General features: G+C 39.9%; 1 protein-coding gene across 41 annotated transcripts in view; it reads left to right on the forward strand.

The window, feature by feature from the left end:
- The first annotated feature begins 760 nt into the window (after positions 1 to 760).
- Positions 761 to 27847, forward strand: part of cast (calpastatin) — a 46334-nt gene continuing 19247 nt past the window's right edge. For 5 of the 41 annotated variants that reach the window (XM_047025557.1, XM_047025561.1, XM_047025578.1 and 2 more), the window contains exons 1-4: positions 7210 to 7339; positions 16954 to 17004; positions 25706 to 25774; positions 27575 to 27718. In XM_047025557.1, coding sequence (XP_046881513.1) covers positions 7265 to 7339; positions 16954 to 17004; positions 25706 to 25774; positions 27575 to 27718 — 339 coding nt within the window. In that variant the 5' untranslated portion in view covers positions 7210 to 7264. Of the gene's footprint in view, positions 874 to 1252; positions 1604 to 1875; positions 1945 to 7208; positions 7340 to 8767; positions 8961 to 14210; positions 14409 to 15919; positions 16119 to 16953; positions 17005 to 25705; positions 25775 to 27574; positions 27719 to 27847 lie in introns of those variants that run through there. The other 36 variants (XM_047025587.1, XM_047025594.1, XM_047025588.1 and 33 more) reach the window with 32 other exon arrangements.

A 27847-nucleotide genomic window follows, 5' to 3' on the forward strand; every position in this document is an offset into this window, starting at 1 on the left:
ATATATTGCAGAGGAGAACAGTATATATATTTTAGCTGCAGCCTGTGAAATAGACTGTTATGTCCGGTACTGACCGTTAGGTGCCTCTAAGGAGCATTATGTGTTAGTCATGCAAGACAAAAACACTGCGTGTGGTGACTCATTCTCTAATTTTGGGGTGTGCCCTCTCCAGACTGAGTGACCGCTGTTTATGAAGTCTATCAGACGGATTTGGAATTGTAAAATTCAGAAGAGAAATACGTGAACATTACAGCACATTTCACATAGGATCTAGATAGGACCTCCTTGATACGAATAATGCAAGTGTTTGTAAGATCAGTTACATTCCCATGTAACAATGTCACTATAATGGATATTAAAGGACTGTGGTTTGGCATTTCCATGCCCACACAAACGATACATGCGTTTGTGTATTAAACACTGGGCCGTTATTTTGGAGTCTTCTGCAAATTCAATAGAAGGAAGGAAATGCTCAATTCGACACAAAAAACAATGAGGTCTCAACCCTATAAAAAAATAGCCAACGTATTTTGCATAAGCACAAATGCAAACGTACAAACATGCGTGTAGCACGCATGTAGCACTCCTGTACACATGTAGCACCAGCAAAACGCGATTAGACACATTTCTGAGGTTTGTAGGTGTGACAAGTTAAAACCAAATTATTTTTGATGAATGCTCGACCTCAATCTCAATACCATAGGAATGTGCTCTTAGCGGGAGGGGCAACATGCGCGATGAGGGGCAGAATCTACGCATTTGCTTTCCATTTCTAAGCGCCAGGCCTGCACACAGTTGGAAAAACCTTGCTGCTCCGCCGAGATGCCTCACAAAAAAAGAACTCATGGCCATCGTAAAAAGGCAGGACATGAGGTAGGCTACCTCTTTTGCAATACAGACAGCACATTTTTTACAAAAAGCATACGGTGTTTACAATAATCGACCCCCAAGGGTATATAATCAACAAGCGATTTGAAAGGTTGGGGTCTAAAATTGACCATGGTGCGCCAGACCAAGCGCTACAACCGATGCAGGGATGTCCGAAAGACTTGAGGCCATACACGTTTTGTAAAGAAAAAACGTACTGCATGACGCAATAAACCGTAATAATTATCGCGACATGCTTAAACAGGCCGCTTGAATTTGACAAAAGGTGCTTACATTGCTGTCTGAACTCGAGACAGATAAGCGCATTCTGATGAACTCTTTCCTTACGCATCTGTTGCGCAATGTCTCCATCCAGCCCTAAAACACGTTTTGTGGTCTTCCTCGAGCTTTGCTTATTACCCTACTGCTCACTCGATTGTTCTAGGTCTATGCGGATGGCTCTAAACCTAGCATAGCTAATAACACAATAAAAAGTTATATAATGCAAATTAGATAGCCTTGATAGTTAAAACACAGTTAGAGTATAAGGTAATCAGACTACATTGTTCGAACTTCCCGGGAGTGGCACTTCGACGGAACGCGTGAGATATTTTGGAGAGCATTATAGACTAGGAGACACTTGCAAAAGGAGACTTCTGACGAACAGGTATTAGATTCGTTTCGTCTTGAGAGCTCCTTGTCCCCTATGGCGTACGCTGCATATTGGATGAGCCTCGTGAGTATAATGTCTCCAAGACACTTTAATTTTAGCACTGTTTTGATCCCTCCGGCTATCTATGTTGATAGCCAGTCTTTTTTCGTAAAGTTATTAATTCTCGGAAGAATTAGAGAATTACACTTTGAATATATTTATTATGGATGGAACAGAAAACGAATGTAAAAACTATATTTTTTATTGTCTTTCTCACTCTGAGTGAGTGTGTGTATATATTCTGTATACAGTTGTGTGTATGTGCCCATGTTCATATGTGTGTCTGTGTGTACTAGCAGAAAACCACTGTTGGAGATCAGCAAGGTGGCGGACCTACAACTCATCCTACCTCAGCAGCGGCTAAGGTAACACGTTGTATAACCATCTAAAGTAGACATCCAATCTATTCATTGGGCTCAATTAGTGTCTCCCCCACCGGCTAAATGGTACAAAGGTGGGGGTATGTGGTACATGGTAGTACTGCTCAACAGCAACTATGTGTGGACTACATTCATGGGTGTCATTTGAAGGAGCTTTAATAACATAAAAACACCAACACCAATTTGCATGGGGATAAAGCATCTATTTGACATGATTTACATTTTCATGCACTCACATAAGATGTAAGACTAAACGCTAAAATATCTTTGAGCTAGGTAAATGTGAGGGATTTTCTATAGAGGTACTTAGATTATGTAATAAAGGGTACTTAAATTTGAGATTTTTATCTGTAGCCAAATGGGTTACAGATAATTAAAAAACCAAACATGTCCCAGTGTGTACATGTGTACAAAGGGTTAGAACATTTTTGATGTCAGTTTTTCTAATGGCTGGCTGAGTTGAACAAGACAATGTTGAAATGTAATTTATTTAAAGATGTGGCTGAGGTGCCGGGGAATTGCTAGCAGTGTAGTCAATGCTAGTTAAGGGTTCACACCTGTGAGCAAAAAGTGAAATAAAAAAACAAACAATCAGAAGTGACAGAACACGCTCCTACTTTACTTTCAGAATAAAGACAAGATTTACTCATTTTACTTAAATGTTTATAGTGAATTCCTTTAACAGATACTTTGCTCCAAAGTGACTCACCAACAGTGCATTCAATCTGCAGGGGCTGTGGGACTTGAACCTATAATATCATGCACACACTGCGCAGCATTGCAGGATGGAACTTTTGTTTCTTGGTGAAGGAGTGGGATTCAAACCTACAATGGGATTGCAATCATGTTTAGTACCATAGTAATATGTCCTATATACATTTCCAGGTCAATGTTTTTGTCCGATTAATGTATGGGACAGTATACATTTCCTTAAAGTAACATGTACACTTTTATAATTTGTCGCCATCTAGTGGAGAAAAGAGAAGAATCAGCAGCAGTTATTTGGATCTGTTTAAAGACGCCAAATGCTGTTTCTGGATCAACTGGATAATCCAAACCTCTTTGATCCACTTTAGGGATGCTTACTGGTACTCAAGCTAACTACTGGTGTAACTTACAACATTTTATATTGTGGATAAAGTGTTTGTTGCATATTATGTTTGTCATCTTCTGTGCTAACTCCCCCTTGGGAGAACAATAGGTATGAAACATTTATTTGTTGTAGATTCCTGCCTCCATCGTTCCTTTGTTACTTTTCTAGAGACATGCAAGAGTAGCAATTTTGTTTGGAAACTATACAAATGTCTTCTTCCAATGTTACACATGTGAGAAAACAATTGTTTAATAAGAAAACAATATGCGGCCTATAAAACAATATAGTGCGTGTCAAGCCTTTGTATATCTACAGTGGAAATGTATGAGGTAGCAACTGGCAGTGCCTCCCTATCTCACGACAGAACCAGGGACAGTGATGAATGTAGACGTTTGTCTAAATTTAGCTATGAGCACCACTTCATAAAGGATTCTTGTTACATACACTCAGCCCAAAGATCAGTGCCAATGCTTTCCCCCTCTCCAGAGTGTTGACAGAGGGTAGATATGGTGACCCTAAGCATAGGATACCATGTTTCCACTAATATTATCAGACTTATACTTTTACACAAACTTGTGAGTGCACACACACACAAGCACATGAGACATCAATATGTACTATACAGCCCAATTCATACATTTTCTGTTATGTTCTGATGTGATTCTACACGACTAGTGATGCCCAACATACTTCCACAAGCTGAGTTTCGGTGTATGCTGTGTTCAAAAGCAGTCAAGTAGTCATTGCAAACCTGCTGGGTTATCATATTGACGATCTACTGTAGGTTGCATGTCTTTCATGGGTAGATTGAAAAGTATGTTCAATTTAGTGCTATGTGGGGTTTTAACAAAGGTCAGAGGTGACAGGGTGTTTCCCCATGATGCATAAGGTGGTTTTACAGGCTGGGCAAGGTAATGGAACAGAAGACCTGCCAAGGTGTGTGAATGACTGCTCAATGATGGGTGGGGATGATATGTTTGGAATGCGTGTGTGTGGGTGTGTGTGTGAAACATGTACACTCTGTGTGTGTGTACTTGTGTGTACTAGTGTTTCTGTCAGCATATATCCATATGGGTGCATGCATGTGTGTTTTGTGTGCAAGGTAGGTAGACAAGGTAGTTGCAATCTATATTTTATAGGGATGGACCACAACTTTATGCTACAGCTACCTACCTACCTACTTCCTATTCTACTGCCCCCTACTGTAAGGGATGACCTTTTCAAGCGCTAAGCTTTTACCTAGTCCTAAACATAATCAGTTTGGCTTTTATATGGACTTTAACAGCCTTTATAATTATAACCATCCATCTAACCATCTCCTGTATCCATATCTGCATACTACGCTATACTAACTATACAGCTTGAGGTACTCATAACAACATGAAAACTTAACAGTATTTGTAATGGACACAGATATCATATTAAGTACATTCATCTTTCTCCTATCATATTTACCGTAGCACACAATATGTATAAATATTACTTCTCAGAACAAGTGCACCAAGGATATGTCCAGCTTCGTTTGGTGTCATATGGCAGGTACATTCTTCTTTCACAATCTCAGTCATGGGATCTTGTCATGTTTCTGTCTTGCGTGGAGCACTGTCGCGTAATGGCAGTGGTGTTATGGAATTAGGCTCCAATATTTTTTGGCTAAAATAGCTCTAGATATTGGGTATCAACGATGTTGATATCTGAAGATGGAAGTGGTGTTAGTCATCGTTTGTAGGGAAGAGTCATTTAAATGTTGTCTTAATTACAAACAGCTACTTCAAAAAGCATAATGATATCAAACTCTGCTTTGTCTTTATGCACTACCAACAACTAAACAATTCATGCAATGCCATTCTTTTTAAACGTTTATCAATAAACCCTCACGTAATAACATTTTTGCAGCACCTTCCTGCAGAAACATAATGATGTCTGGCCCAAAGCCAATTTAAGAAGCCATGGTTGCTTGACACTCTTAACAATGACTCACTGAATGGACTAAATTGTCAACTCCCAATGGCCACCCAAACCCTGCTCTTGGGAACATCATTGATTTGTGGAAGTTTCACAAATATATGACAGTTACTAGATATATTCTACTTTGTTCTCTCAAAAACATCCACTTACCCCTGAAAAGCTCAACCTCTCACCATGCTAAGTTTCACAAAACCACAATAAAGTGTAACTACACAGCTGTTTGTATGTAACTACAAGGTTGTTACCATAAGTATTGCTATGTAGTTACATTGTACTTGTAAACTTAATGTAAAGTGTTGCCTTATTTTTGTTTAGTTTTTTAAACACCAGCAGCTTTGAGTTTTGAACCATTATTAGCATAAGCCCTTTGCCAACACCACATTTACATTTATACATTTAGCAGACGCTTTTATCCAAAGCGACTTCCAAGAGAGAGCTTAACAAAGTGCATAGGTCACTGATAATAACAACAAGATAGCCCCAAAGCATTGTGGGTAGCCAAAACAAGAATCACACATTGTGAACAACCCCAAAAAATAAGTGCCAAAGGGAAGAACCATAAGAGCATGTAGTTAAGCAAGTTAAACAACATGAATCGCTAAGTGCTAGTGTACCTGTAGAAAAGCAAGCAACAGTAAAAAATACAATTAAAAAATAAATAAGATTACAACAGAACATAACAAAAATATAATATTTCGCAGCGAATACAACAGTTTAAATCAGTTACCACTAACCAACAAGAGCAACAAGTCTCTAAGCAAGAGTCATTGTGATCCTTGAGGAAACTAGCATTGGGTTCAGCAAACCATTCCTAGGTACCGTTGTACTCCTGGAACAAGTGCGTCTTGAGCCTTCTCTTGAAGGTGGAGAGACAGTCTCTGTGTCTCTGATGGAGGTGGGGAGTTGATTCCACCTCCAACACTAACTGTATGCACAATCAGTGCATGGGGGGTCAGATGGCTGAGCAGTTGGGGAGTCGGGCTATTAATCAGAAGCATGTTGGTTCGATTCCCGGCTGTGCAAAATTATGTTGTGTCCTTGGGCAAGGCACTTCACCCTACTTGCCTCGGGAGTATGTCCCTGTACTTACTGTAAGTCGCTCTGGATAAGAGTGTCTACTAAATGACTAAATGTAAAAGTAATGTATGCCTAGTAAGCATAGTATAGATACAGTATATCACTCTTATAACGGAAGGAAAGGTATTTCGATATATTAGATATTTTCATTATGATGGGTTGAACTGACCCTTGATATAGAGAGGAGAAAGAAAAGTCAGAGGAGTTTACATGGAGTAAAATTAACAAAAATGTAACACAAAAATTGAAGTCATGACTACATGCCACATGCGTCAAACACATAACAGTAATTGCTCAAACAAAACCATGAGTCAAATGAAAACTTGAGACAACACCCAGTCCTCAAAGCAGCATTTGTCATAACCTTTACACAACCTGAACTATGGATGACAGAGGCCTTACCATTAGCTTCTTGTTCAAGCGTTAGCCTGTTAGCATTAGCCATCAGTGGCAATGATCTCACTGTCCAGAGTCCAAGTTGAACTTGGCCTCACTTGGCAAATAGCTGAGATAGATGTAATTAAAAATATTAGTTTTGGGCCCCACCCTATTCCTTTGGGCAATTAGCTTCTTAGCTTGCACAACTTATCTGTGACTGCTCTGTGTGGAAGGAAGATCCTCGTGTTATTGAGGGTGTGGGCCTACTGGTTTTATAGTCGTTGATTGGCAGACAGCCTTGTCCAGGTATTCGTTTTTGGTATTGTAAGTGAATGTGTGAAAAAAAGATCTACACCCTTATTATAGTCAGTGGTTGTGTACTTCTGCTCTATGTGTGTGTTCTTGTAGTTAACTGTGTCTATGAGGATACACGTGTGTGTGGTTTTGTGTGTTTGTGCAGCCCCTATGTCAGTCACTGCCTTGTCTGCTTCCCTGAGAACTAGCTGCTTGTGCCATCAGGCTGGGGTCACTTCACTCTGTTTTCAACGTCAGAAGTGTTCCTTTTATAGCCCAAACTCTACATATGGCTATACCCCCCCCCTCCCCCTCCCATTCCCCTCCCCTTACCACCTCCCCTCCTCTTACCCCAACCCCCACCCTTACCCCAGGCCCCTGCTCTTTGCCACACCCCCTTTTCCCTTGCACCCTCCCCTTCCCTTCCCGTGCATGCTGCAGCTGCGAGGCTAGGCAGAGTCAGAGACAAGTCACACGCTCAGACAGACGGCAAACATGGGCCAGTTTTTCAGCTGGATCCGAGCTCCTCGGGACAATCAGGGCCTTCAGGATGTGTCCGTGGAACAGCAGGTAAAGCTGGAACCGTGTGTGTGTGTGCGTGTGATTTTGTTCTTGTGCCGTTTTATGGAATTTTTTGCATTTGTGTTTGTTCCATTGCATTGATATGCAACGTTTTAAGCGGTCATGAAAAAGGGTCTGCATGTGCAATGTGTGCAAGTTTGTTTAGCGAGACGTATAATGCGTGTATACATTTTTGTGTTTGGTAAGAGCTTATGCGGGAAGGCATGTCCAGAGGAAAAGTTCTCTTGGCGTTAATCCAAGTCAGACCTCTGTCTCTCTCTCTCTTTCTAACTCTATCTCTCTCTTTTTCTGGAAGGGGAGGAGGAGTGTTGGAATGTTTTAGATTCAGATGTCAGTGTCTGGGTAATTGCATAAAAGTCTGCATTATGAGAGTGAAGACACTGTATGTTAGGGTTTTTATATTAGCTGTGTTACCAAAACTACGTCCCTTGGTCTGCTAAAATATATTATTGATGCAAAATGTTGTGATTTTCTGACTTCAATTTACATTACTTTAACATCCGGTATTATAAACTAGATATAGGTTAAATTAGTGGAAGAATTATCAGAGTGAAGTTTAGTCAAAATGTGGTCATGTGAATTGTAAATATGATCCAGATAACATTGCAAATGAATGAAATCAGGCCAAAACAAGGCCAACATTTCAGAGTAAAACTAATAATTACTAAAAACCAGAACAATGATAACCATCAACCATAATGATTGGAAATGAGCAAGAAAGACAAACTTAAGGCCACAGAGAAGAGCCAGTGGCAGACGAAGGGAGAAAAGAATGGGTCACATTCACTATTGTATCCCATGCATCTACGAGAATCTTGTGATAAACAACGAACCAGACCAAATATTGACTCTAACTGGTCAACATACATACAAACCCCATCATGAGGTGTGAATACTTCCAAAAGTCTCAGAATATAACTCTTTAGTATCAGGGGTGGGGGAAGGGCATGTCCCAGCCTACAAAACAAACCGTCGCAGGGACAAAGGTTGATTTGTTCATTGTTTGAATGGGGCTTGAAGCTAGGCTACTTGTGTATGTATATCAGAGTGTGTAAGTGTGTGTGTTTGTTTACAGGATACATGTAATAGCGAGTGCATTTGAGCACCCAGACCACAATAGAAGAGATTGTTGAATACTCGTGTATGCATGCCTGTGATTTGTTTGTGTTTGATATAAGGATCCATTTTAAAAGGATGAACACTGTATAACAAGTCAAGTAGCCTACAAATCCTAAAAAACACATGCAAAGGAACTGAAATGACCACATACACTTTGCATGTGTTTTTGAGGATTCGTAGGCTGCTGTATGTGTGCTTTGGTCATAGACAACTGAGACCACTGATTAATTTGTGGACAGTCATACCAGTAAAGTTATTATTATGTTTGCATGTGTCTGTCTCTGTGTCTGTATGCAGGGTTTGGACCTTATGACCCTGTGTCTCTGAAGAATTGATATCTGAGACGTGCTGTGAGGGAGACTCCAGTAGTATATCTGTTTTGGGCCAGTTTCCTACGTTTCCTGCACTGTGAATGTTGATAGGACAGGAGAGACAGCAGCAGCACTCACTCAAACATGGAATACTATCTTGAGGCATGTGTTTATTGAAGGTAATAACTTGACAGTGTGGACAAATTCTTTCACTCCTACTTAGCCTATTCTGCCCCTAAAGACTACAACATTGTAGACCCATGGCTTCATCAGAGAGATAGGAAGAGGTGCTCGGAGGACTTAATACTGCATTTTCAGTGGAGCTGGATGTATACGTGTGAGGTGTGACACTTGAGACTTGTTTTGGTACACTGTGATGAAATCTTTTAGTCATTTGTATTTCTCAATACATCACATGTAGTGCATCAAGTATGGAACTCCATGCTCAAAACATGCACATATTTGAACCAGATGTCAGCATGACATGACACACGTTGAAAAGGTGTGCTGGATATTAAAAAGAGGCTGTAACGCGGACTTTAGACACAGAGCAACAGGAAATAAACAAACTTGCTTTTCCCTCTAGTCCATCTGATATTACAAATATTTGGAAGAAATAAGTTTCAAGCCTACATATATGAAGCTAAGCTTTTATTAAGGTTTCTGCAGGGATTCCTTCAGCACTCTACCCATTCTGTGTTGACAATGCAGAATGTGGTAATGTTTGTTTTAGAAAGGCCATGCACTGCTATTGATCACGTGCATTGACAGGAAGTTGGGTTGGGCATAGAGCTTTCTCATGTGTGGGAAAGAGGGATAATAACCTGAGGCAATGCTTGTGTGAAAATGTGTGTGTGTTTGTGCATTGAAGGTCAGAGACATAGAGCATATAATCAGGTATAATTATATTCCCATTCGTATCTATATGATTTTCAATGAGTGTATGGAAATATATTATTTACAGTGTAGGACACATTTCTTTTGAGAATCACTTTGAGTGTTTGTGTGAGCTTTTGCACAGCACAGAACTATTCCTTTCTATCTACTTATTATTTCTCTCTCAACATAAAACAGCAATTGTGTATCAATGCGTCATTGCATGTGTTTGCATGACGGGAAAAAAGTGTTCAGTTGTTAGATTTCTGCCTCAACTATCAATTTGGCTCTGCTCTTCCAGGTGATGCCATTCCATAATACTAATCACAACACATTCTCATCACAAGTAGTTATATAAAAGCACTGTTGGGAGCTTGCCAGGCCTCCAGGTTTTACCTGAGAATGTGTTCTCACTAGCAGGGCGTTGAACACAGCACACAGTTTGGTTTTTCAAATAGTTTTCTTCTAATCTCTTGGATAATGGCATCAGGCACAGTTGACTGTCCAGATAGTGTCAACGTTGCTATGACTTCTTGGACTCCTGGAGAGATAGGCAATGACATGAACCAGAGCTCCACAAAACAAAACAAAAAGACCCAGGCCCAGTATTACCAGGGGATGAAAACTACAATCCAACTATGTTTTCTAAATGTTCTAAACTATGTTCTAAATATCCTCCTAGTGCTGGCAAGAGGTATTTCAATTTTGTACTTAACAATTACTTTCCAATCCGGCTATAAAAGCTTTTTTTGTTGGTAAAAGGCCTTGGAAATGTGAATGCCCAAAAAGTTTGGATTTGATTTGATTTTGGTCAAAAGGTCTGGACTTTGCGTGTGAGACAGGAAGCAAGGGCAAACAAACTACCTAGAATGTACAGTGCTAAATATAGCAGTTTGAAAGATACAGAGCACTTAGCTAAGTAAAGGATATCCACAGTTAACTGAAAGAGAGCAAGGGGCGGGATAGAGAAATAGCGTGTTTGTGTGTGTGCATGTGTGTGTGTGGGGGGTGAAATGTTTGGAAAGTGAGTGAGAAGGGGTGGATAAAGAGAGTGGAAAGTAAGTCAGAGGATTGGAGAAGTGATGGAGAAAGAAACTGAGGGCAGGATAAAGAAGTGAGAAGAGAGACAGAAAAAAGGGAAATGGCCATACAGGTGAAAAGAGAGGATGGATGAGGGGGTCAATGAGAGAAAGAGTGAGGGATTGGGTGCACACACTGTGTATTTCGGAGAGACTGAGTGACACAGAATTAGTACAGTAAATGTGTATGTGTGTGTGCATGTGCATTCTTGTTCTTCAAAGCAAGGCCTATATGACCTCATGACTGTGTGTGTATTTAAGGTGGTCATTAAGGCAGGCAGCTAGTTATTATTTACGATGCTTCAAACCCCTTGTACATGCCATGCTTCTTGTACCAAGGTTTAGCTGATGGCAACTTGTTTCCATTGTTTGGGCAAGCTCAGCCTTCTAGTGCCAGGCAGAGTCTGTTCTTCTCCTTGACCAATTCATTTCAAATGAATCTCAATAAGTTTGTCATGAGGCACACATGTTCTGATGTGTGAAATATACTCCCACACACAATGTGTTTTCTTCAGTTTGTTTAGAGGGGGATTGGTTGTTTCAATTAGAAATTGGACTACTTTATTACGGCCACAAAAGGACCATGTGCACTGGAGTTCTTATTCAAAAGCTGTCAAATCTGTCAACTTATTCAAAGCTCTGTTAGTTTCACTGTACTTGATGCTTCTACATATAGTAAAGTATGGGATTTTGGGGATTAGGGGGTGGCTGACCCTACAGCAGTGTACGGAAGTAACTTCTCTCTATGCTTACAAAAACCATAGTATGTTAATCCATTGTCAAACAACATGATATAACAATTATGTTTCGATTAAAGTGGCAGGTGACTTGGTGTTGTAATACTACTCTTCGGACTTACTATTCTCAACCACACCTGAATCAGAATCCCCTGCATAATAATTTGCTGTCAGACAAAGTCTATGGACATAGACATTATGGCTTTATCAAGTTGTCCAGAGTACAATACGGTTTATTGTTTTAAAGACACAAAATAAGATATTGCCGCATTCAAGTGTAAATGTTGCCGCATTTTTAGGTGTACAATAATTTAAGCTTGCCTTATGAAACCTCAGAAATGCCACTTTTTACATTTACATTTAGCAGACGCTCTTATCCAGAGCGACTTACAGTAAGTACAGGGACATTCCCCCCGAGGCAGGTAGGGTGAAGTGCCTTGCCCAAGGACACAATGTCATTTGGCACGGTGGGGAATTGATCCGGCAACCTCCTGATTACTAGCCCGACTCCCTCACCGCTCAGCCATCTGACTCCCTTATGGGGAGGTGGGATGGTTCTTATCAGAACCATCCCACCAGGACTGGTTTGTTCCAACCTCTAGGCCAGACATTGGATTTGTCGGTTCCCCTGGGATGGGTGGAGCACGGCTCAGCTCTGGCTCTGGTTTAGATTGATGTTGTCAGGAGAGATAAGAGTTACCAAATAGCAAATGTGAAGGAACCATTGGTTTCTGTGGTTTGCCTTTTTAGGATATTTTTGATGAATGCGATTTTGGTTGGAGGAATGCAAGAATCATTCTGGATTATTCTGCCCAGAGACAACTTGAGGGTCACATTCCACAAGTCCATTAATATAATTTTATAACCCTCCCACTTAAGTGGACAACTAACTCTCCCACAGTAGTGGACAACCATTACATGCGCCGTTAACAAAGCTTAGTTCATGTTTGGCGAATGTCAAAGAATTTCCAGATTAACAGTTCTTTTTTTATAATTCATTTGAGGAAGCATTACTTTATCTGTGTGTTCTTTTACTGTGTTGTCCAGTCGTCAGAAAGTGAGGCATGTGAGCTAACAGGCAAAGATACCGACCATGTCTCTCATTGTCTCTCATTGTCTCTCATTGTCTCTCACCCGTATTCTCTTTTTCAGAATATTCATTAGTTCGCATCATGAGTTTTGCTAATGTACTCTCTCATGGTTTTAAATGCTTCAGTGCAAAACGTACCACCCAAAACTAGTTCTCCCAGTGTGATTACACCCATATGCTGAAGCAGCATGTCAATGTGAAATTTAGTTAATCAGCAGTCTGACCTTTTTGGTGTATTCCGATTCTAAATATCTGAAAATTGTATTCTCAAATTAAGTTAGACTATAAGGTAATACATGTTTAAATTAGATTTAATGACTTGAACTGGAAAAGTATGGACTACCATTTGCCACTCATCAATGAGTTTTAGTTACACTGGAAATTTAAGAGGTAAAGCTTTGTTTGGGAGAAGCAGAGAAGTGTAAAATTATACATTACAGGCCTGGAACAATCACATATAGTGCAAGGAATTTGTGATAAGGTGCATTTGATATGCCTTACAGAAAATACTACTGGTTGTTAATGCACTGGGTAAAAGAAAACAAGTTAACCCTCTAATTGCAGATGGTAATTGACTCAGGTTCACAAGAATACTCATTTGGAAATTCCAACAACTATCTTAAAATGCCACACAGATTTTCGACAGTAGAGGGTGCACATTTTCTCTTTCTAGGATTAAATTATTTCTCTTTAATCTCAGAGAAATACTATATTTTCATATTGTGGAAACATCATCTGAGACAATCCAGTTTGAATGTATTCTAGGCATGAAACCATTTTAAATAAAAATTGTAATCTCTATTTGTTTAATCTGTTTATTGAAGCCTTGTGTCCATCCTGTAGACAGGTACTGTATGCCAAATATTTTCTTATCGTTCCAAACTTCAGTAACCTCCTCAATTAGATTCATCAAGCTACATTTTGCTACTTATTTTTCTGCTTTGAAATCTATTTTGGTGAGGAGAAACAACATGCCTTAGCATGTGTTTCCAGATGCAGAGTTGCTCTGTTTTAGTCTCTTTCATTTCCTATCTCTCTCATTGCTCCCTCGGTTAACTATTTATCTCTTTCTCTTTGCTCTCTCTCCTTCTACTGCTTTCCCTCTCTCATCACTCTCCCTCTTTCTATAAAGAGTGTGGTTTGGGCTAGGGGCTGAATAATGCTTTCTCTTTAATACCGTCTGCATCAATCTCTCCTTCTTTCCTTGCACTGTTGTCTCAGTGAGTTGCTTTGCGGCCCACATTCCTAAGTAGTGAGTCTCCCAGACACACCCTAGCCCTGCCAAACAGGCCTGCAGAAGAAGATCAACTTCTGCCCAGCCCTGTGTTTGTAAACCTCCCCAGACAAATCAATCAATCAATCGATATATTTGGCCGACTGGCCGGCACGTTCCATAGAAAGTCTACAACTACGCTCCCTTTGTCCTATGCTAGTGTTCTAGCATCATAACTTCTCCCTGCCCCCATGTATTCTCTAAGGCCCAGCCTAAAGTTTCCTTCATACATGGAAACTGACTGGTCTTGTTGATTTTTCTTGGCTAGCAATAAGAAGGAGGCGGTCACAGAGCCTCTTTCCGGCCAATTGTGTCCTGGCTGCTTCATTGCGCAGTGGAGGAAAGGGAGGAGCTAGAGCAGTACTGCTTTGTCGAGTTACTTCCAGTGGGAGGACCAGGGTGTGTGTGTGTGTGTGTGTGTGTTTTTAATTGTGTATGAACGTGTGCATATGCATGAGTGTGTGTGAGACATATAGACTTTAGGGCTCCTACAGAGAGAATCTAAGGTAATCTTGCTTTAGGTCATCTTGGAATATACTATTATAAAAAGGACACGCACAAACAAACTGATGGTATGTACATTGATACAGCTTCTGAATGTACGAGTGTGTGTAATTTGTGTCTGCGTTTTAAGTTTTCCTCTCCATTGGCAACTCTGCCAGTCTGACTAGATCTGAAATAACAGTTGACAGAAAGGACTGTGGTATTTACTAAGATTTATCTTGCATATGCAGACCTCCAGATTAGCTGTTCTGTGTTTTCAGTTGAGACCAACAGCATAGGTCAGTCAGCTGATATCTGCACTGTTTTCCTCATGAACACGCCAATTCTCTTAAAACTTAACGTCAAGGAGGTTTACTCTACATGCTATTTAGGATTGTTAACACATGAAAAGGGGCTACCCTGTGGGGTCTAGGAATTAACATTTGTGATGTCACCCGAATGCTGCTGTACAGTGATGATACAGCAACTCAGAAAGGGTACTGTAGCAAGTTATCCTAGTTCCAGCCACATTCAAATTGGAAGCACACATACTCTCAGTTTTGCATGTTACTTGTGAAAGTCATCTATCAACTATGCAGCCAACAATTTTACACCTCTATTCCTAGTTATGTTACATGCTGTCCAACTATTCCAAGCTGTGTGCTGTTGTTTATCATCATAGACAAAACTACTAGCATTAGCTTTCCAGCTAGCTACAAGCAAATACCTTGTTTTTATCTATTTTGGTGTTACATTCCAGTGCTAGATGTACGGTCCCAGAACCTACTGTGCCTTTTTTCATGTAATGACAAGCTATTCAGTCATTATGTCATACCACATTTGGTACCACATGTGGTATATTTACAACTCTTTAACATTGTAACTAAAGGTAGCGCCGTCAGTCAATTCACACAATGGCTCCAACAAGCTCCATATCTTTTAAAACCGTCATCCACAATTCACACTCACACTATTAAAAAAATGCAGCACTCTTTTCTTTCAGTCTATAGCATTTATCCACCCATTTCAAATCGTCTGTTCATAGTTGGTGGGGTGGGGCTCAGTATTAGTCAGCTTCTGCTTGCCTGCTCAGAAACGTCAAAACAGCTTATTTTGTTGACTAAGCTCCTACTTAATCTTAAATAAAATAATTGTATTCCCAAATGACAAACATGCTTTTTAGAAATATATAGGGGACAGCAGCTTGCCAGGCAGGTTTTATCTGCTGTAGGGCCTGTAAATTGCTGCATGCTGGCATAATTTCAGATGAGCTTAGAGGTTTTTAGACACCTATTTGATAAGAATGTCTCAAAGGGTGTGGCCAAATTCAAACGGAAATAAATATAAATGTTTCCATTATTGTAGACAGCCACTGTTTAAAACTTTGGCAACCACAATATCAAACCACAAATGTTAGTTTGAAGTAAATGTTTGAAAAACTGCGGTAGGACTAGTAGTTAAGCTCTCTTGCCATGACAAGCTTTGGAGTGCCACGTTTAGTCGTAGATACCGGTGGATGCCTTACATTTACATACGGATTTCCCGGAAACAATGTCAACCCGATAAGCATAGTGGGAAGTAAATCAGATGGGACTGTCAAGCCCTGAATCCTATTATTCAATGGTTGACGCTGTGGATGGTAACTTTAAAGTCTAGGTTTATTGAAAACTTGTGTAGGCGCGGTCATTTTGGTCTAGTTGTGTGTGTTTGCCCGGGCTGTGCGTCCCAGCGCGTGTTCATGTCTTTACACTATTTAATATTTTGTGTGCGTGTAAGTGCGCATGCCCCTCCATGACCATGTGAGTATCTGTGTGTTTTCATGAGCCGTCGTGTCTGTTGCAGTTTGTAGTGTTGCTTTTGCTGTGATGGCCAAATGTTAACAATGCATATATTAGTTCGGATCTTTAGGCTGTGTTGGGTCGGTTCTTTGAATCTCATTCAAACAAATAGCCTAGTTTTCTTTTAAATTATTTTCTATCATGCGTCAATGGGCGCGGTTGTGTTGTCTGAACAAACGTTCAATAATTTGTTGAGTTCTAATTATGTAGAACTAATTTGCGTTAGTTCGCATACAAAGCCAGTATAGGCCACATGCAAATCCACGTAATTGACATGTAAATTCAATTCAAAGACAAATTAGAAAATGTTCGTATATGGTGGAGTGTTGTTAGTCATAATGACGAAGTTTTGTTTCGTCCACTTATGTCAGTTGGGTGCTGTTCCCTCTGAATGATGAACAAAATAATCAAGAGCTGTGCCACTGTTCACGGCTAACCTTTTTATTCTACTGGTGCATGAATATGCTGTTACTGGTTTACAATCTAAGAACTGGATTATTATTATCGGTTAGCGGTACAAATAGTTAGTTGGAGGTTAAAACTGCTCGCAGCAAAATACGTTTTCCCGAGTCAGTAATGATTCGATGAAAAGGATTTTCCTAATCCCTCATCACGCAGTAGGCCTAATGGACTTTTTAATTTATTTACGTGCACGTGCATACATTGTGAAGTAGCTTGTGTGTGATTTTTTTTTTATCTCTGTTTTTTTGTGCTTGTGTAGCCATGCATCATGTTCATATCCAGTATGTTTGAAATAATATCATGCCACAAATGTTCTTTCCTTCCTGTAAAACAGACAAGCGGTAACTACCGCCCTCTTCCTCGTCCCAGACCTCAATTCAGCCAGGTACAAACTATACAAGTGCAAAATAATTAGTCTACTTTGAGTTTGTTGACTGCAAACATGGTACAGTCATGGTTGGTAGCATCTTGGTTTAGCCTCTTACCTACTTGGTAACTAAGACTTGCTTGTGGAATGCTGGTATGTTGCAATTAAATTGGAGAGACAGGTTAGGAGACAGTTATAGCATTTTTTACAGAGACTCTCAACGCAAAGGTGTGTGTGTGAGAGTTTCCTGATAAGGGTCAGTTTAATAGAGAAACCTCATTGGTTGCATGGTGTTGGAGCAATTTTTGGGGTGTGTGTTTTGAAAATCTCAAAAGTTTAGCGACAACATTGATGACCCATTAAATAGTGACAGTTGGACCTGTTGTGTCACATTTCTCAGTAACAGCAGATGTACATCTTTGTTTTCATCATTAATGTTAATGACGTGCTTATTATAAGAGGAACAGAAGTACTGTAGCAATGGATTTGTTTGATAACCACATGGCTGACATGATCCTGTTTGATTCTATTCTGACAACCTCAATTGACAAAGAGTCACTATATTCTTGAGTCAATGGAAATATGTTGTCATTACATGACATCATGCTTGCTGCCCTTGGGACCCGCCTTAAATTTTCAAGGATGGTATTGAATGTTTTTTTAATGGACTGTATGCCATTGACTGTTTAGTTGGCTGTTTCAAATAATGGGCTGGGTGATTCACCTTGCGTGCTTGCTCAACCTGTTAGGGACGGAGTGTGTTCTTTTTTTACTTGGCGTGGACACCACGCATGTTAGCTATGAGACCACACTTTGGGGATGAACGTCTTTGTTTATCTGTGTTGTTGTAACTTGTGCTTTGATGTGCTATAGCCGTACTAGGAATATAATTAACATGCTTTTGAGTGTGATTGTACAGACATTTAATGTCGTGCGCACTCATGCAATAGACCACATTACAAGATGATTACTGAAGACGAATAGCCTTTGTGAGGAAGGGTTGGATAGGACCCCTTTGGACATTGTTAGGTAACTTGGTGTGTGTGAGGAGTTAAGTGGACTGAGCATAGCTAATGGTGATTATTGTTCTTTATGTTCTGTGAAAGTAGTATTGGTTCCTTTACTCTTTGTACAGAGTGCACATTTTATAGAATACTATGATCAAGATTCGATACATGCCATGATACTGGGTTCACGATAACATATGTATCACAATATCTTTTACAACATTTTAAAATAAAACTGAAATTCTGATCTACTTATACTGATTTATTTCTAAAACCTACAACATTTAAGTAACTTTCTTTGTTATTTATACAACTAAGTTCATTCAGTTCAAGCAATTTCTGTGAATACAGTGAATGAACGCGTGACGCGGGGGCAGAGTAGGTTGCGTGTTGGTAGCTCAACCAATAGGACAAATGGACATCATATCATAAATATAATTTCCATTATTATATGCCATTACTGTACGATGCATATTGTAATTTTTTTGCATTGCAATATATTGTACCACAATATATTAATACACCCCTATTTGGTGGTTTAAGTTTTATTCAGACATATTTCAATATCTTAATAATATGTGAATGGGCTTCTTAGTCAGATCATGACAGATTGTTGATGAAGTAAAAAGAACAGTGATAGACAACTTTGCGGATCAATATATTTTAGATTTCCCTTTATGGTGTGTAGGACTGGTTAGGAAACTTCGAAGAGAGCTGTTTAGATAATTGTCCTTCTTATGATCACCTGATGATGTATTTTGTAACTTGCACTATTTGAATAAAATATACAGAAACTTTGACAGCAAGGGTTTGAATTGCATTGAATAGAGAATTCTCAAATTTAAAAATGTTTACACAACCTCTAAGGATTTCCAGACTTTAATGATCTAGACAACAACTGGATTTTGCCAGCACCAAGTAATTGTATTTGTGTAATGGCACAAACATCCAAAATATGCACCATGTGTGGCTCACTGTAAAATGGTCACTTCTTTAATACATTACCTCTCTCTCTCACTCACTTACTCACTCACATACAGTGCCCTCCAAAAGTATTGGAACAGTGAGGCCAATTCCTTTATTTTTGCTGTAGACTGAAAACATTTGGGCTTGACATCAAACGATGAATGTGAAACTAGAGATCAACGTTTCAGCTTTTATTTCCAGGTATTTACATCAGGATCTGATGCACAAATTAGAAAATATCACCTTTTTGTTCGAACCCACCCATTTGTCACGTGAGCAAAAGTATTGGAACATGTGACTGACAGGTGTGTTTTGTTGCCCAGGTGTGTCCTATTACATACATTATTCAATCAATAAATACCACTGAATGTCTACACTCAGGTTCAGATTGGGTAAGATAGGTTTTGTCTATGCAGACTGTATTCAGAGGTGAAAACAACATGAAAACCAGAGCGCTGTCTTTGGGTGAAAAACAAGCAATTGTGAGTCTTAGAGAAGATGGAAAATCAATCAGAGCCATTGCAGAAACATTGGCCATAGCCAGTACAACCATTTGGAATGTCCTGAAGAAGAAGAAAACTACTGGTGTACTAAGTAACAGACGTCGAACAGGTAGACCAAGGAAAACATCAGCAGTTGATGACAGAAACATTGTGAGAGCTGTAAAGAAAGACCCTAAAACAACTGTTAGTGAGATCAGCAACAACCTCCAGATGGCAGGAGTGAAGGTATCACTATCTACTGTTCGCAGAAGACTTCATGAACAAAAGTACAAGGGCTACACCAGAAGATGCAAACCACTCATTAGCAAGAAGAATAGGAAGGCCAGGCTGGAAATTGCCAAAAAGTACAGAGATGAACCTCAAAAATTCTGGGACAAAGTTTTATGGACTGATGAGACAAAGATTAACTTTTACCAAAGTGATGGAAAGGCTAAAGTTTGGAGAAAGAAAGGAACTGCTCATGATCCCAAACACACAAGCTCATCTGTGAAACACGGTGGAGGTAATGTCATGGCTTGGACTTGCATGGCTTCTTCTGGGACGGGCTCATTAATCTTCATTGAGGATGTAACACATGATGGCAGCAGCAAAATGACCTCGGAAGTCTACAGAAACATTTTGTCTGCCAATTTAAGGAAAGATGCAACCAAACTGATTGGCAGAGCCTTCATCATGCAGCAAGATAACGACCCAAAACACACTGCCAAAACAACAAAGGAGTTCATCAGGGGCAAGAAATGGAAGGTATTAGACTGGCCAAGTCAATCTCCAGACTTAAACCCTATAGAGCATGCATTTTACCTGCTTAAGAGGAGACTGAAGGGAGGAACCCCACAAAACAAACAACAACTGAAAGAGGCTGCAGTGAAAGCCTGGGAAAGCATCAAAAAGGAAGAATGTAAAAGTTTGGTGACGTCAATGGGTCACAGACTTGCTGCAGTTATTGAAAGCAAAGGATTTGCAACTAAATATTAAGTCTTATTCACTTAAATATGTTTTAAGTATATCTGTTCCAATACTTTTGCTCACATGACAAATGGGTGGATTCAAACAAAATGTGATATTTTCTTAGTTGTGCATCAGATCCTGATGTAAATACCTGGAAATAAAAGCTGAAACGTTGATCTCTGGTCTCACGTTCATTATTTGATGTCAAGCCCAAATGTTTTCAGTCTACAGCAAAAATAAAGGAATTTGCCTCACTGTTCCAATACTTTTGGAGGGCACTGTATATATATGTTCTCTCTTTACATTCTCAACAAGCTAAACCACATAGGATTGGTTATATCAAGATGAGTCCAGTACAATTAAGCATACTCTGTACCATACCGGTTTCCCCTTCTCTTTCTTCATTTTGTTTGGCGACAGTATGTGTTTCGTTGCCTAGCAGCGATCAGTATTTACACAGAAAAAGCAGGAGCAGCATGACCCATCTTTTTTTAGTGGCACTTTCAGCCCGCTCATTTGCCCCACCCCACTTCCCCCCTAAGGCCATTTTGAACATGGCCTGGTGTCAAGAAATTCCTCCTTGATTCTTTCTGTGTTTTGGGCTTTGTCAATTACTTTTTCTTTTCCTTTTTTTGTTTTTATAAACATTTAATTTGGTCATATATGGGACACATTGTAAAACCATTAGAATTGAGATAGACCATTTATTATTAGGATTGACCTAGGGGTCATTTGCTTATTTGACGTCATTTGACTTCTATGACATGTCATGTCATCACCTTCCTCCCTTTCTTAGAATGTTACACAATGGAAAAACTGTCCTTTAGGAACCCTTCAACAGTTGAGTCAAGAAACATCTTTGGTAACTGACACAATCAAGACATTAGTAATATTTTAGATTTAGTATATTGGATAGTATACTTTGATTGAGTATACTATCCAGGTCTACAAGACACCCATCATATAGTGATATATCTTCATTGCCTCTGTAGATATATATACACACACAAATAGTTTTCATAAAGCTTCAAAGTGGTACTAAAAGGTAAATACTGATAAGTGTTGTTTGAGTACTGACTTGAGTGGTAAACTGTTTGATTTCCCAGAAACACAGACATTATTATCTGCATGACACACACACACACACACACACACACACACACTTCCATGCATTATGTCACTCGTCTTATTGGTACTTTGTTCTACAAAAGGTGTGATGGGGAACCTCTTATGTAATGACATGGTTGTGTTTTGTTTCTCTCTCTGTGCATGTCTCTCTCTATCTCTTTCTCACTGTGTGTGTTTCTCTCTGTATCTCTCTCTCTCTCTGTGTTTCTCTCTGTATCTCTCTTTCTGTGTATGTCTGTCTCTCACTGTGTGTTTGTAAGTCTTTCTGTATCTCTGTGTGTGTGTCTCTCTGTATCTCTCTCTCTGTGTATGTCTCTGTGTGTGTCTCTCTCTCTCTCTCTCTCTCTCTCTCTCTCTCTCTGTGTTTCTCTCTGTATCTCTCTCTTTGTGGATGTCTCTCTCTGTATCTCTCTCTCTCTCTCTCTGTGTATGTCTCTCTCTGTATCTCTCTCTGTGTGTATGTCTCTCTGTATCTCTCTCTCTGTGTTTCTCTCTGTATCTCTTTGTGTATGTCTCTCTCTGTGTCCCTCTCTCTCTCTGTATGTCTCTCTCTGTATCTCTCTCTTTCTCTGTGTATGTCTATCTCTGTGTATGTCTATCTCTGTGTATGTCTCTCTCTGTATCTCTCTCTGGGTGTCTGTCTTTTCGTCTCTCATATATACATGCCACAAACATGGACACACACAAATATTAATTTGGAATCTCCTAGTTGATGTAGACTGAACAATGAAATTGAATAGTTCGGTGTATGCATGCACTGTAGACTTTTGGTTATCACATTGCAACAAAAATGTAAACACTGTCCCAACTATTGCTAACTCTATAGAAAGAGACACACTTTCCCATCTCTCAGTGTCCTGTGTTTCAGTCATTTAGCAATACACATGGACTGCTGTCTTTGTGGCTGGTGATAGAGTGAAATACTGCAAATGCTGGTATCTTATCAATAGAGAAGCTTAGCATCTATGGGTACCTCGTGCTTAGTGATAGTTGGAAGCTGAGATGCTAGTTGTTTTTCCCAGTTTTGTTTTGCAAAATGTGAGTTGAGTCTCAAGTATACGTGGGAGTAAAAATAGGCCTTGGACTTTGATCCAGACTGGCCCACTAGAACCGAACCCCAAATAGGGGAGAGTGGGGTGATTTTTGCCAGAGGGGAAGTTGTGCCACCCCCTGTTTCTAGGGAACCATAAAAGAAATTGGTCAAGTGACCACACATTTTTGAAGAGTCAGCCAATTTACTCATCCTGCAAACATTTCACACATGTTTTAGTGCTTTGGTAAGCTACACAATGAGTCTATATAGCTAGCATGATTTTAGCTCAAAACTGCTGGATGATGCATTTTTTCCAAAAACGTGGGATTGAGGTGATTTGTGCCACTTGAATATTTTAAACATATTATTTTATTGTAGTTTTACATTGTATTCTTACATTTTATCACTAAAACTGTGACATTCTTAATTTTAGACAAAAAATAGAAATAGACCATCATGCTACGGAGATATAAGAGGAAGACACGCAGGGCTTCCACTCCTTTAGAGGACATGGATAAAGCAATGGAAGAGGTGGAGAAGGGGAAGTCCATTCGTATCTTGGCGAGGCAGATGAACATATGCAGGATGTCATTAAAATGATAGATGGAAAAGAAAAAGATAGATGGAAAAGAAATAAGACCAGGATATAAAAGAACTGGACTTGCCAATCAAGTCTTTAATGTGCTCATGTGGCCCAATAGGCTTGTAGAAAATTGGCCTTTGATGTTGTAAAATAACTTTAAATAAACCTTAAATGAGTAATTCTGTATTGAATTTGTCTAACTTTTATATAGCATCACAGCTTCTGACATGAAAATATACAGTTTTACTTCAATAATCAATGGCACAATTTACCCCAGTGTATTCTCTCTAAAGGCACAACTTACCCCGCACCGGGGCCAAGTTGTGCCACGAGACCAGACAGCTAGAAATCAGAAAGCTATATTAAGTGATCCCTAGCCTGGTCCTAACCAGACTCTCGTACATTTCATTTGTACAGAGAGTCTGGCCTCGCTCCATTGACAAGCGTTGACTTCCTTGTAGGCGGGCACTCTGTTGAAGTTTAAAACTATTGGATCTGCCCAGACCCTCTCTGATATGCCATAACCAATCGCTAGCGTTCGCCTTAGCCAATTCCTTCACCACTACTGTAACAGAGATAGCTGCCGTAGCTGCAAAATCAAACTGTTCCCGAACCCCGTGGGGAGGAGGGCCACAACATCATGGCCACCAACAAAACTCAGCAAAACTTGTTCTTGCTCCGGCTTTAGCTTGTGGATATTCGGCAGCGTTGCTACAACTAAAAATGTCTAGTTGCTTAGAATCAGAATAAACAAGATACCAGCACAGTGCAGCATATTCCTGCTCAAATCTGCAGACAATCGCAAACAGGGCTCGGGGGATTACTTTTCACAAGTAAAATTTAACATTACCATACTATTAGTTTTATTTTGTGAAAAGAATAACCATGGCCTGTATCATAGCTACATGTATGACCTTTGCAGCAAAGCAAACTGCATGAAAATCAGTTCGGTATTCAGTTCGGTATGATTAATTAAATGTGCTGTCAGCTCATTGCCCCAGCCAAACAGATTATTGTGATGCTAATTCAGGAGTTTGATAGTTAATCCAAGTGTTTTGGGCCTTTTATTTGAGCGCAAAATAGTTTTTGAGCTTTGTGTAAAATAAACATAGCCGTTTTTCAATTGGTAAAATGTTCTAGTGGAGGTGATGTCTTTTTGTCTTTTAATTTTTCAGCCCCACCCTTACGTTTCTTAGCCTTGTTTTCCATCGTTATTCTTCTCCTGGTGCTCCCGATGGCCAGTCCGCTACTGCGGGGCTGTGCTGCGGTGGAGGATTTTCAAGTCATATCATTTTAAATTCTCGTGCTGTGAGGTAGCCTGGCTGCCAGCCCAACTTATCCCCCCGCCCACAAAAAAAAAAGGTCGGGAAGTTGGGTCTAGGGAAGCTCGGTTGGGGAAAAACTATGTCCGAACAGGAGCTGTTCGGACCTATCAAATTGTCAGGGCGGGCTTTATATAATGATGGACAGATGATCAACAGTAACATAATCAGCCACGTCACCAAAGAGCGCAATTGAATTTGTTTTCAACAAACAATATATTACGTTGCTCTGATTGGTTGTAGATTTATCCAATTGAGCGAAGAGCCATTTGTTTTACAAGTTTCGGTTGAAACTCAGCCAGTTTCTTGGCTTCTTCGCTGCCTTTAACCTTCGGTCGCTTGACAGTTCAACTTATGCATCCTCCTGGTCGGATGTCAGAGATGGTTTGCCGTACTTACAGTGAATGGAAAGTCAAAAGGTTGATGGCTTTTTTATTTGCATGCATTAATTTAACTAGGCCTTACTATTTTTTACTTGTTAAAATCTTGGCTAAAATATACTATATCTAATTGTTTTTAAATGTTCCTTGATTTCGGACATAATTTCACGGCCCCCCCCTCGCTGGTCGCGACCCCCACTTTGGGAATCACTGATGACAGAAATGACATGCCGTCGTGTAAATAAGATAAATAACATAAGGCCACTTAGTTTGTTTAATAAAAGAGCAAGCTATAGACCTGTTTTTGATGGCAGGTAACCTTAAATGACTTATTTTGTGATCTGGCGCTATATATAAAAAAAATCTAATGAATAAACAACTTGACCTTCCAGGGGGGGCGGGGGTGCCGTTGGGGGTGCGGGGTGACCCCCTAATATAATGATAGGGGAAACACTGTTACCACACCTGTGTTAGCCAGCACAAGCCCATTGAGCCATGTCCGATAAGACGGCATTAAAAGGCCCCCCGGATACGCACACATTCACCCCTGGTTGTTGTATGATCAGTGCTGCTGCCGCCCTCCACCATCCCCTTCTCCCGAATGCTGTCTGTATGTTCTATCCATCAGGGGATTATATCTCTATTGCTCCCTGTCTCATGTCATGTTTGTATGTATCGCATCGAGGAGGCAGAGAGCGCTTTCCCTTAGATCATCCACTCTGCCAAAGTCCAACCTATTTCTATGTCATGGTATCAATAAATGCTCAATAACTAATTACTAACGTGATTGTCTTGACTGAACTTGATCTCTTTTTCTCTCTTTCTCTCCATCTCTCTGGTACCCTCTAGTCGCAACCCAAACATGCCCCACCAGCCCCGGCGGCACAGGTCTCCTCCATGAAACCAGCTCAGTTTGAGGTATGGTAAACTCCTTCACACAGCTCCCCCTCCTTCCTCAGTCCTTGTATTATCCAACCTTTTTGTTGTTCTCCAGCTCTCAATCACATCTTAGTTACCATCCAACCCTTCTTTTATTTGTGCATTCCTTTATTTTCTTCCAACTTGATCCAGAGTCCCAAGGTCCATTCTTGCATCCAGTCTAGTTTACCTCTGACCCTCTTCTTTAGAGAGTGTTTTGAATAGCTAATTTACTTCCTGTTTTTGTTGATTGGTTAGAGTTCTATTACCATGACACCTTGTAGAAGTGTAAATGGATGGTTGGGATCCTTAAGTTGCATCTCTGCTTCCTCCCACTCAAGTCAATGATGGTTTACACCCAACTTTAAAGGACCTGTTTTTTTTTTCAAAATCATTGTAGGTCTGGAACAATAGTTGGAAGAGCTGGCCATAGTTTGTGTGATTTCTGTCCTTTGATGTTTGATGTGTTCAAGTTCAGAATTCAAATGATTGCATAATATTTTTCATTCATTTTCATTCATTTCATGTTTCATTGATATACCAAATTGTCATCATGATGAGGAAAACATGTAACATGTTCACTTCCTTTTACTTCTTGAAAATTGTGTTAATGGTAGTTAATTGGTTCTCAAGTCATATAACAAATATTTAGCAAATGTAGTCAATTTACAAAAGGAAAAATTGTGCACAGTTGTATCATGTTCATTCTATGCAAATGACCTACTGATGTAGCATTACACAACTAAGATTTAAGTGTGCCGTCAGTATTTGCTGCGGAATTAGCTCATCCAATAAAAAAGAAGTACTTTAAGTTGAGTTGATCTAACAAAACGAAGTGCTGCTCTGCTTTCACTGAATAATTTGTAACTATATGCACAATGTCTTCACACAATATATACATATCTATCCAGCAGGTAATTCTTGTTCACAACTATATCAGTGGATCTCTTTCCTGTGCCCACAACCCAAGCAATGACATGTGGCTGAGATGCCAATCTCAGGGAGACATATTCATGTTTCGAATGTCTCCTATTTTGGTGCCCTGACTATTGTTAGGTTTTGGTTGGACATGAGAGAGTATGCTAAAAGAGGCTCTGAGTACCATGAAGCGGTATGGGAGGTGTATACTGTCAGCATAACATGTTGTGTTAAGGACATCTGTAATGTAAGAGTACAGAATGATGGTTTGAGGTAAAACAGTTGTAAAGAGATTTCTGTTAATTGTGTTAATTTCTACAAGGAGTCAGCATGGAAGCGGTTTCATTGACCATGTTCTTGTATGTCAGTTTTGTGTTACTCTTGTATTGCTAAATGGTCCTATTCAAAGACTTAACCTAGTTTCTCCACTTACTTTCACCAAGATCAAGTCAGAGATGGAAGCATATAAAGAACAACAGATTCATTTTCCGGACCAGGGTTACAACCGGTCTTTAGTGGCCCACTCATGTGCTATGGTCTCACATACCGATTCAAGGTTAATTTAAGTGGGGTTAAAGAGAAGGTTATTTATCCAGTCAGGAGCTATGATTGATGGCCTCTGGGTATCTCTCCTTCTGCTCTTAATCCCTGAGACCCAGAGTTAGTTTTGTTTTCAAAAGGGTGTGTTTGCTTACCTTGTCCTGTGTACCATTTGTTTTACCAGCCACATCAAATAATTCATAACAACTACTGAGTAATATCAAAAATCTCATATTTGTGATTAGTTGTCTGTGGGTTTGAGACAGAACACTTTAGCTATGTTATTTAGTGGTTTTTAAATATAAATGGTAAATAACTTGGTAATAACTTGTTATATTACAGAAGACAACTGTTACATCTGCAGCATCTACCATGGCTACAAAGCCAGGAGTAACCATGACAATGGGCAGTACCACAGGAAGTGATGTCAAAGTAGCTACCTCTGCAGGGGTGACACAGAAAGGGACTGCAATAGTCAAACCGGAGGTAGAGATCGGAAGACGAGGGTCTATCGAGAGACTGTAGTACTGGTGCTTGTGGTGGTGTTGGTGGTGGCTTGTGGTGGCATGTCTAACAGATGTCTTGGACGTCACTTTCTTGTCTCCACTTTTCTCC

The sequence above is a fragment of the Hypomesus transpacificus genome, chromosome 9 (assembly GCF_021917145.1).
Source record: "Hypomesus transpacificus isolate Combined female chromosome 9, fHypTra1, whole genome shotgun sequence".
In the NCBI taxonomy this organism is placed as follows: domain Eukaryota; kingdom Metazoa; phylum Chordata; class Actinopteri; order Osmeriformes; family Osmeridae; genus Hypomesus; species Hypomesus transpacificus.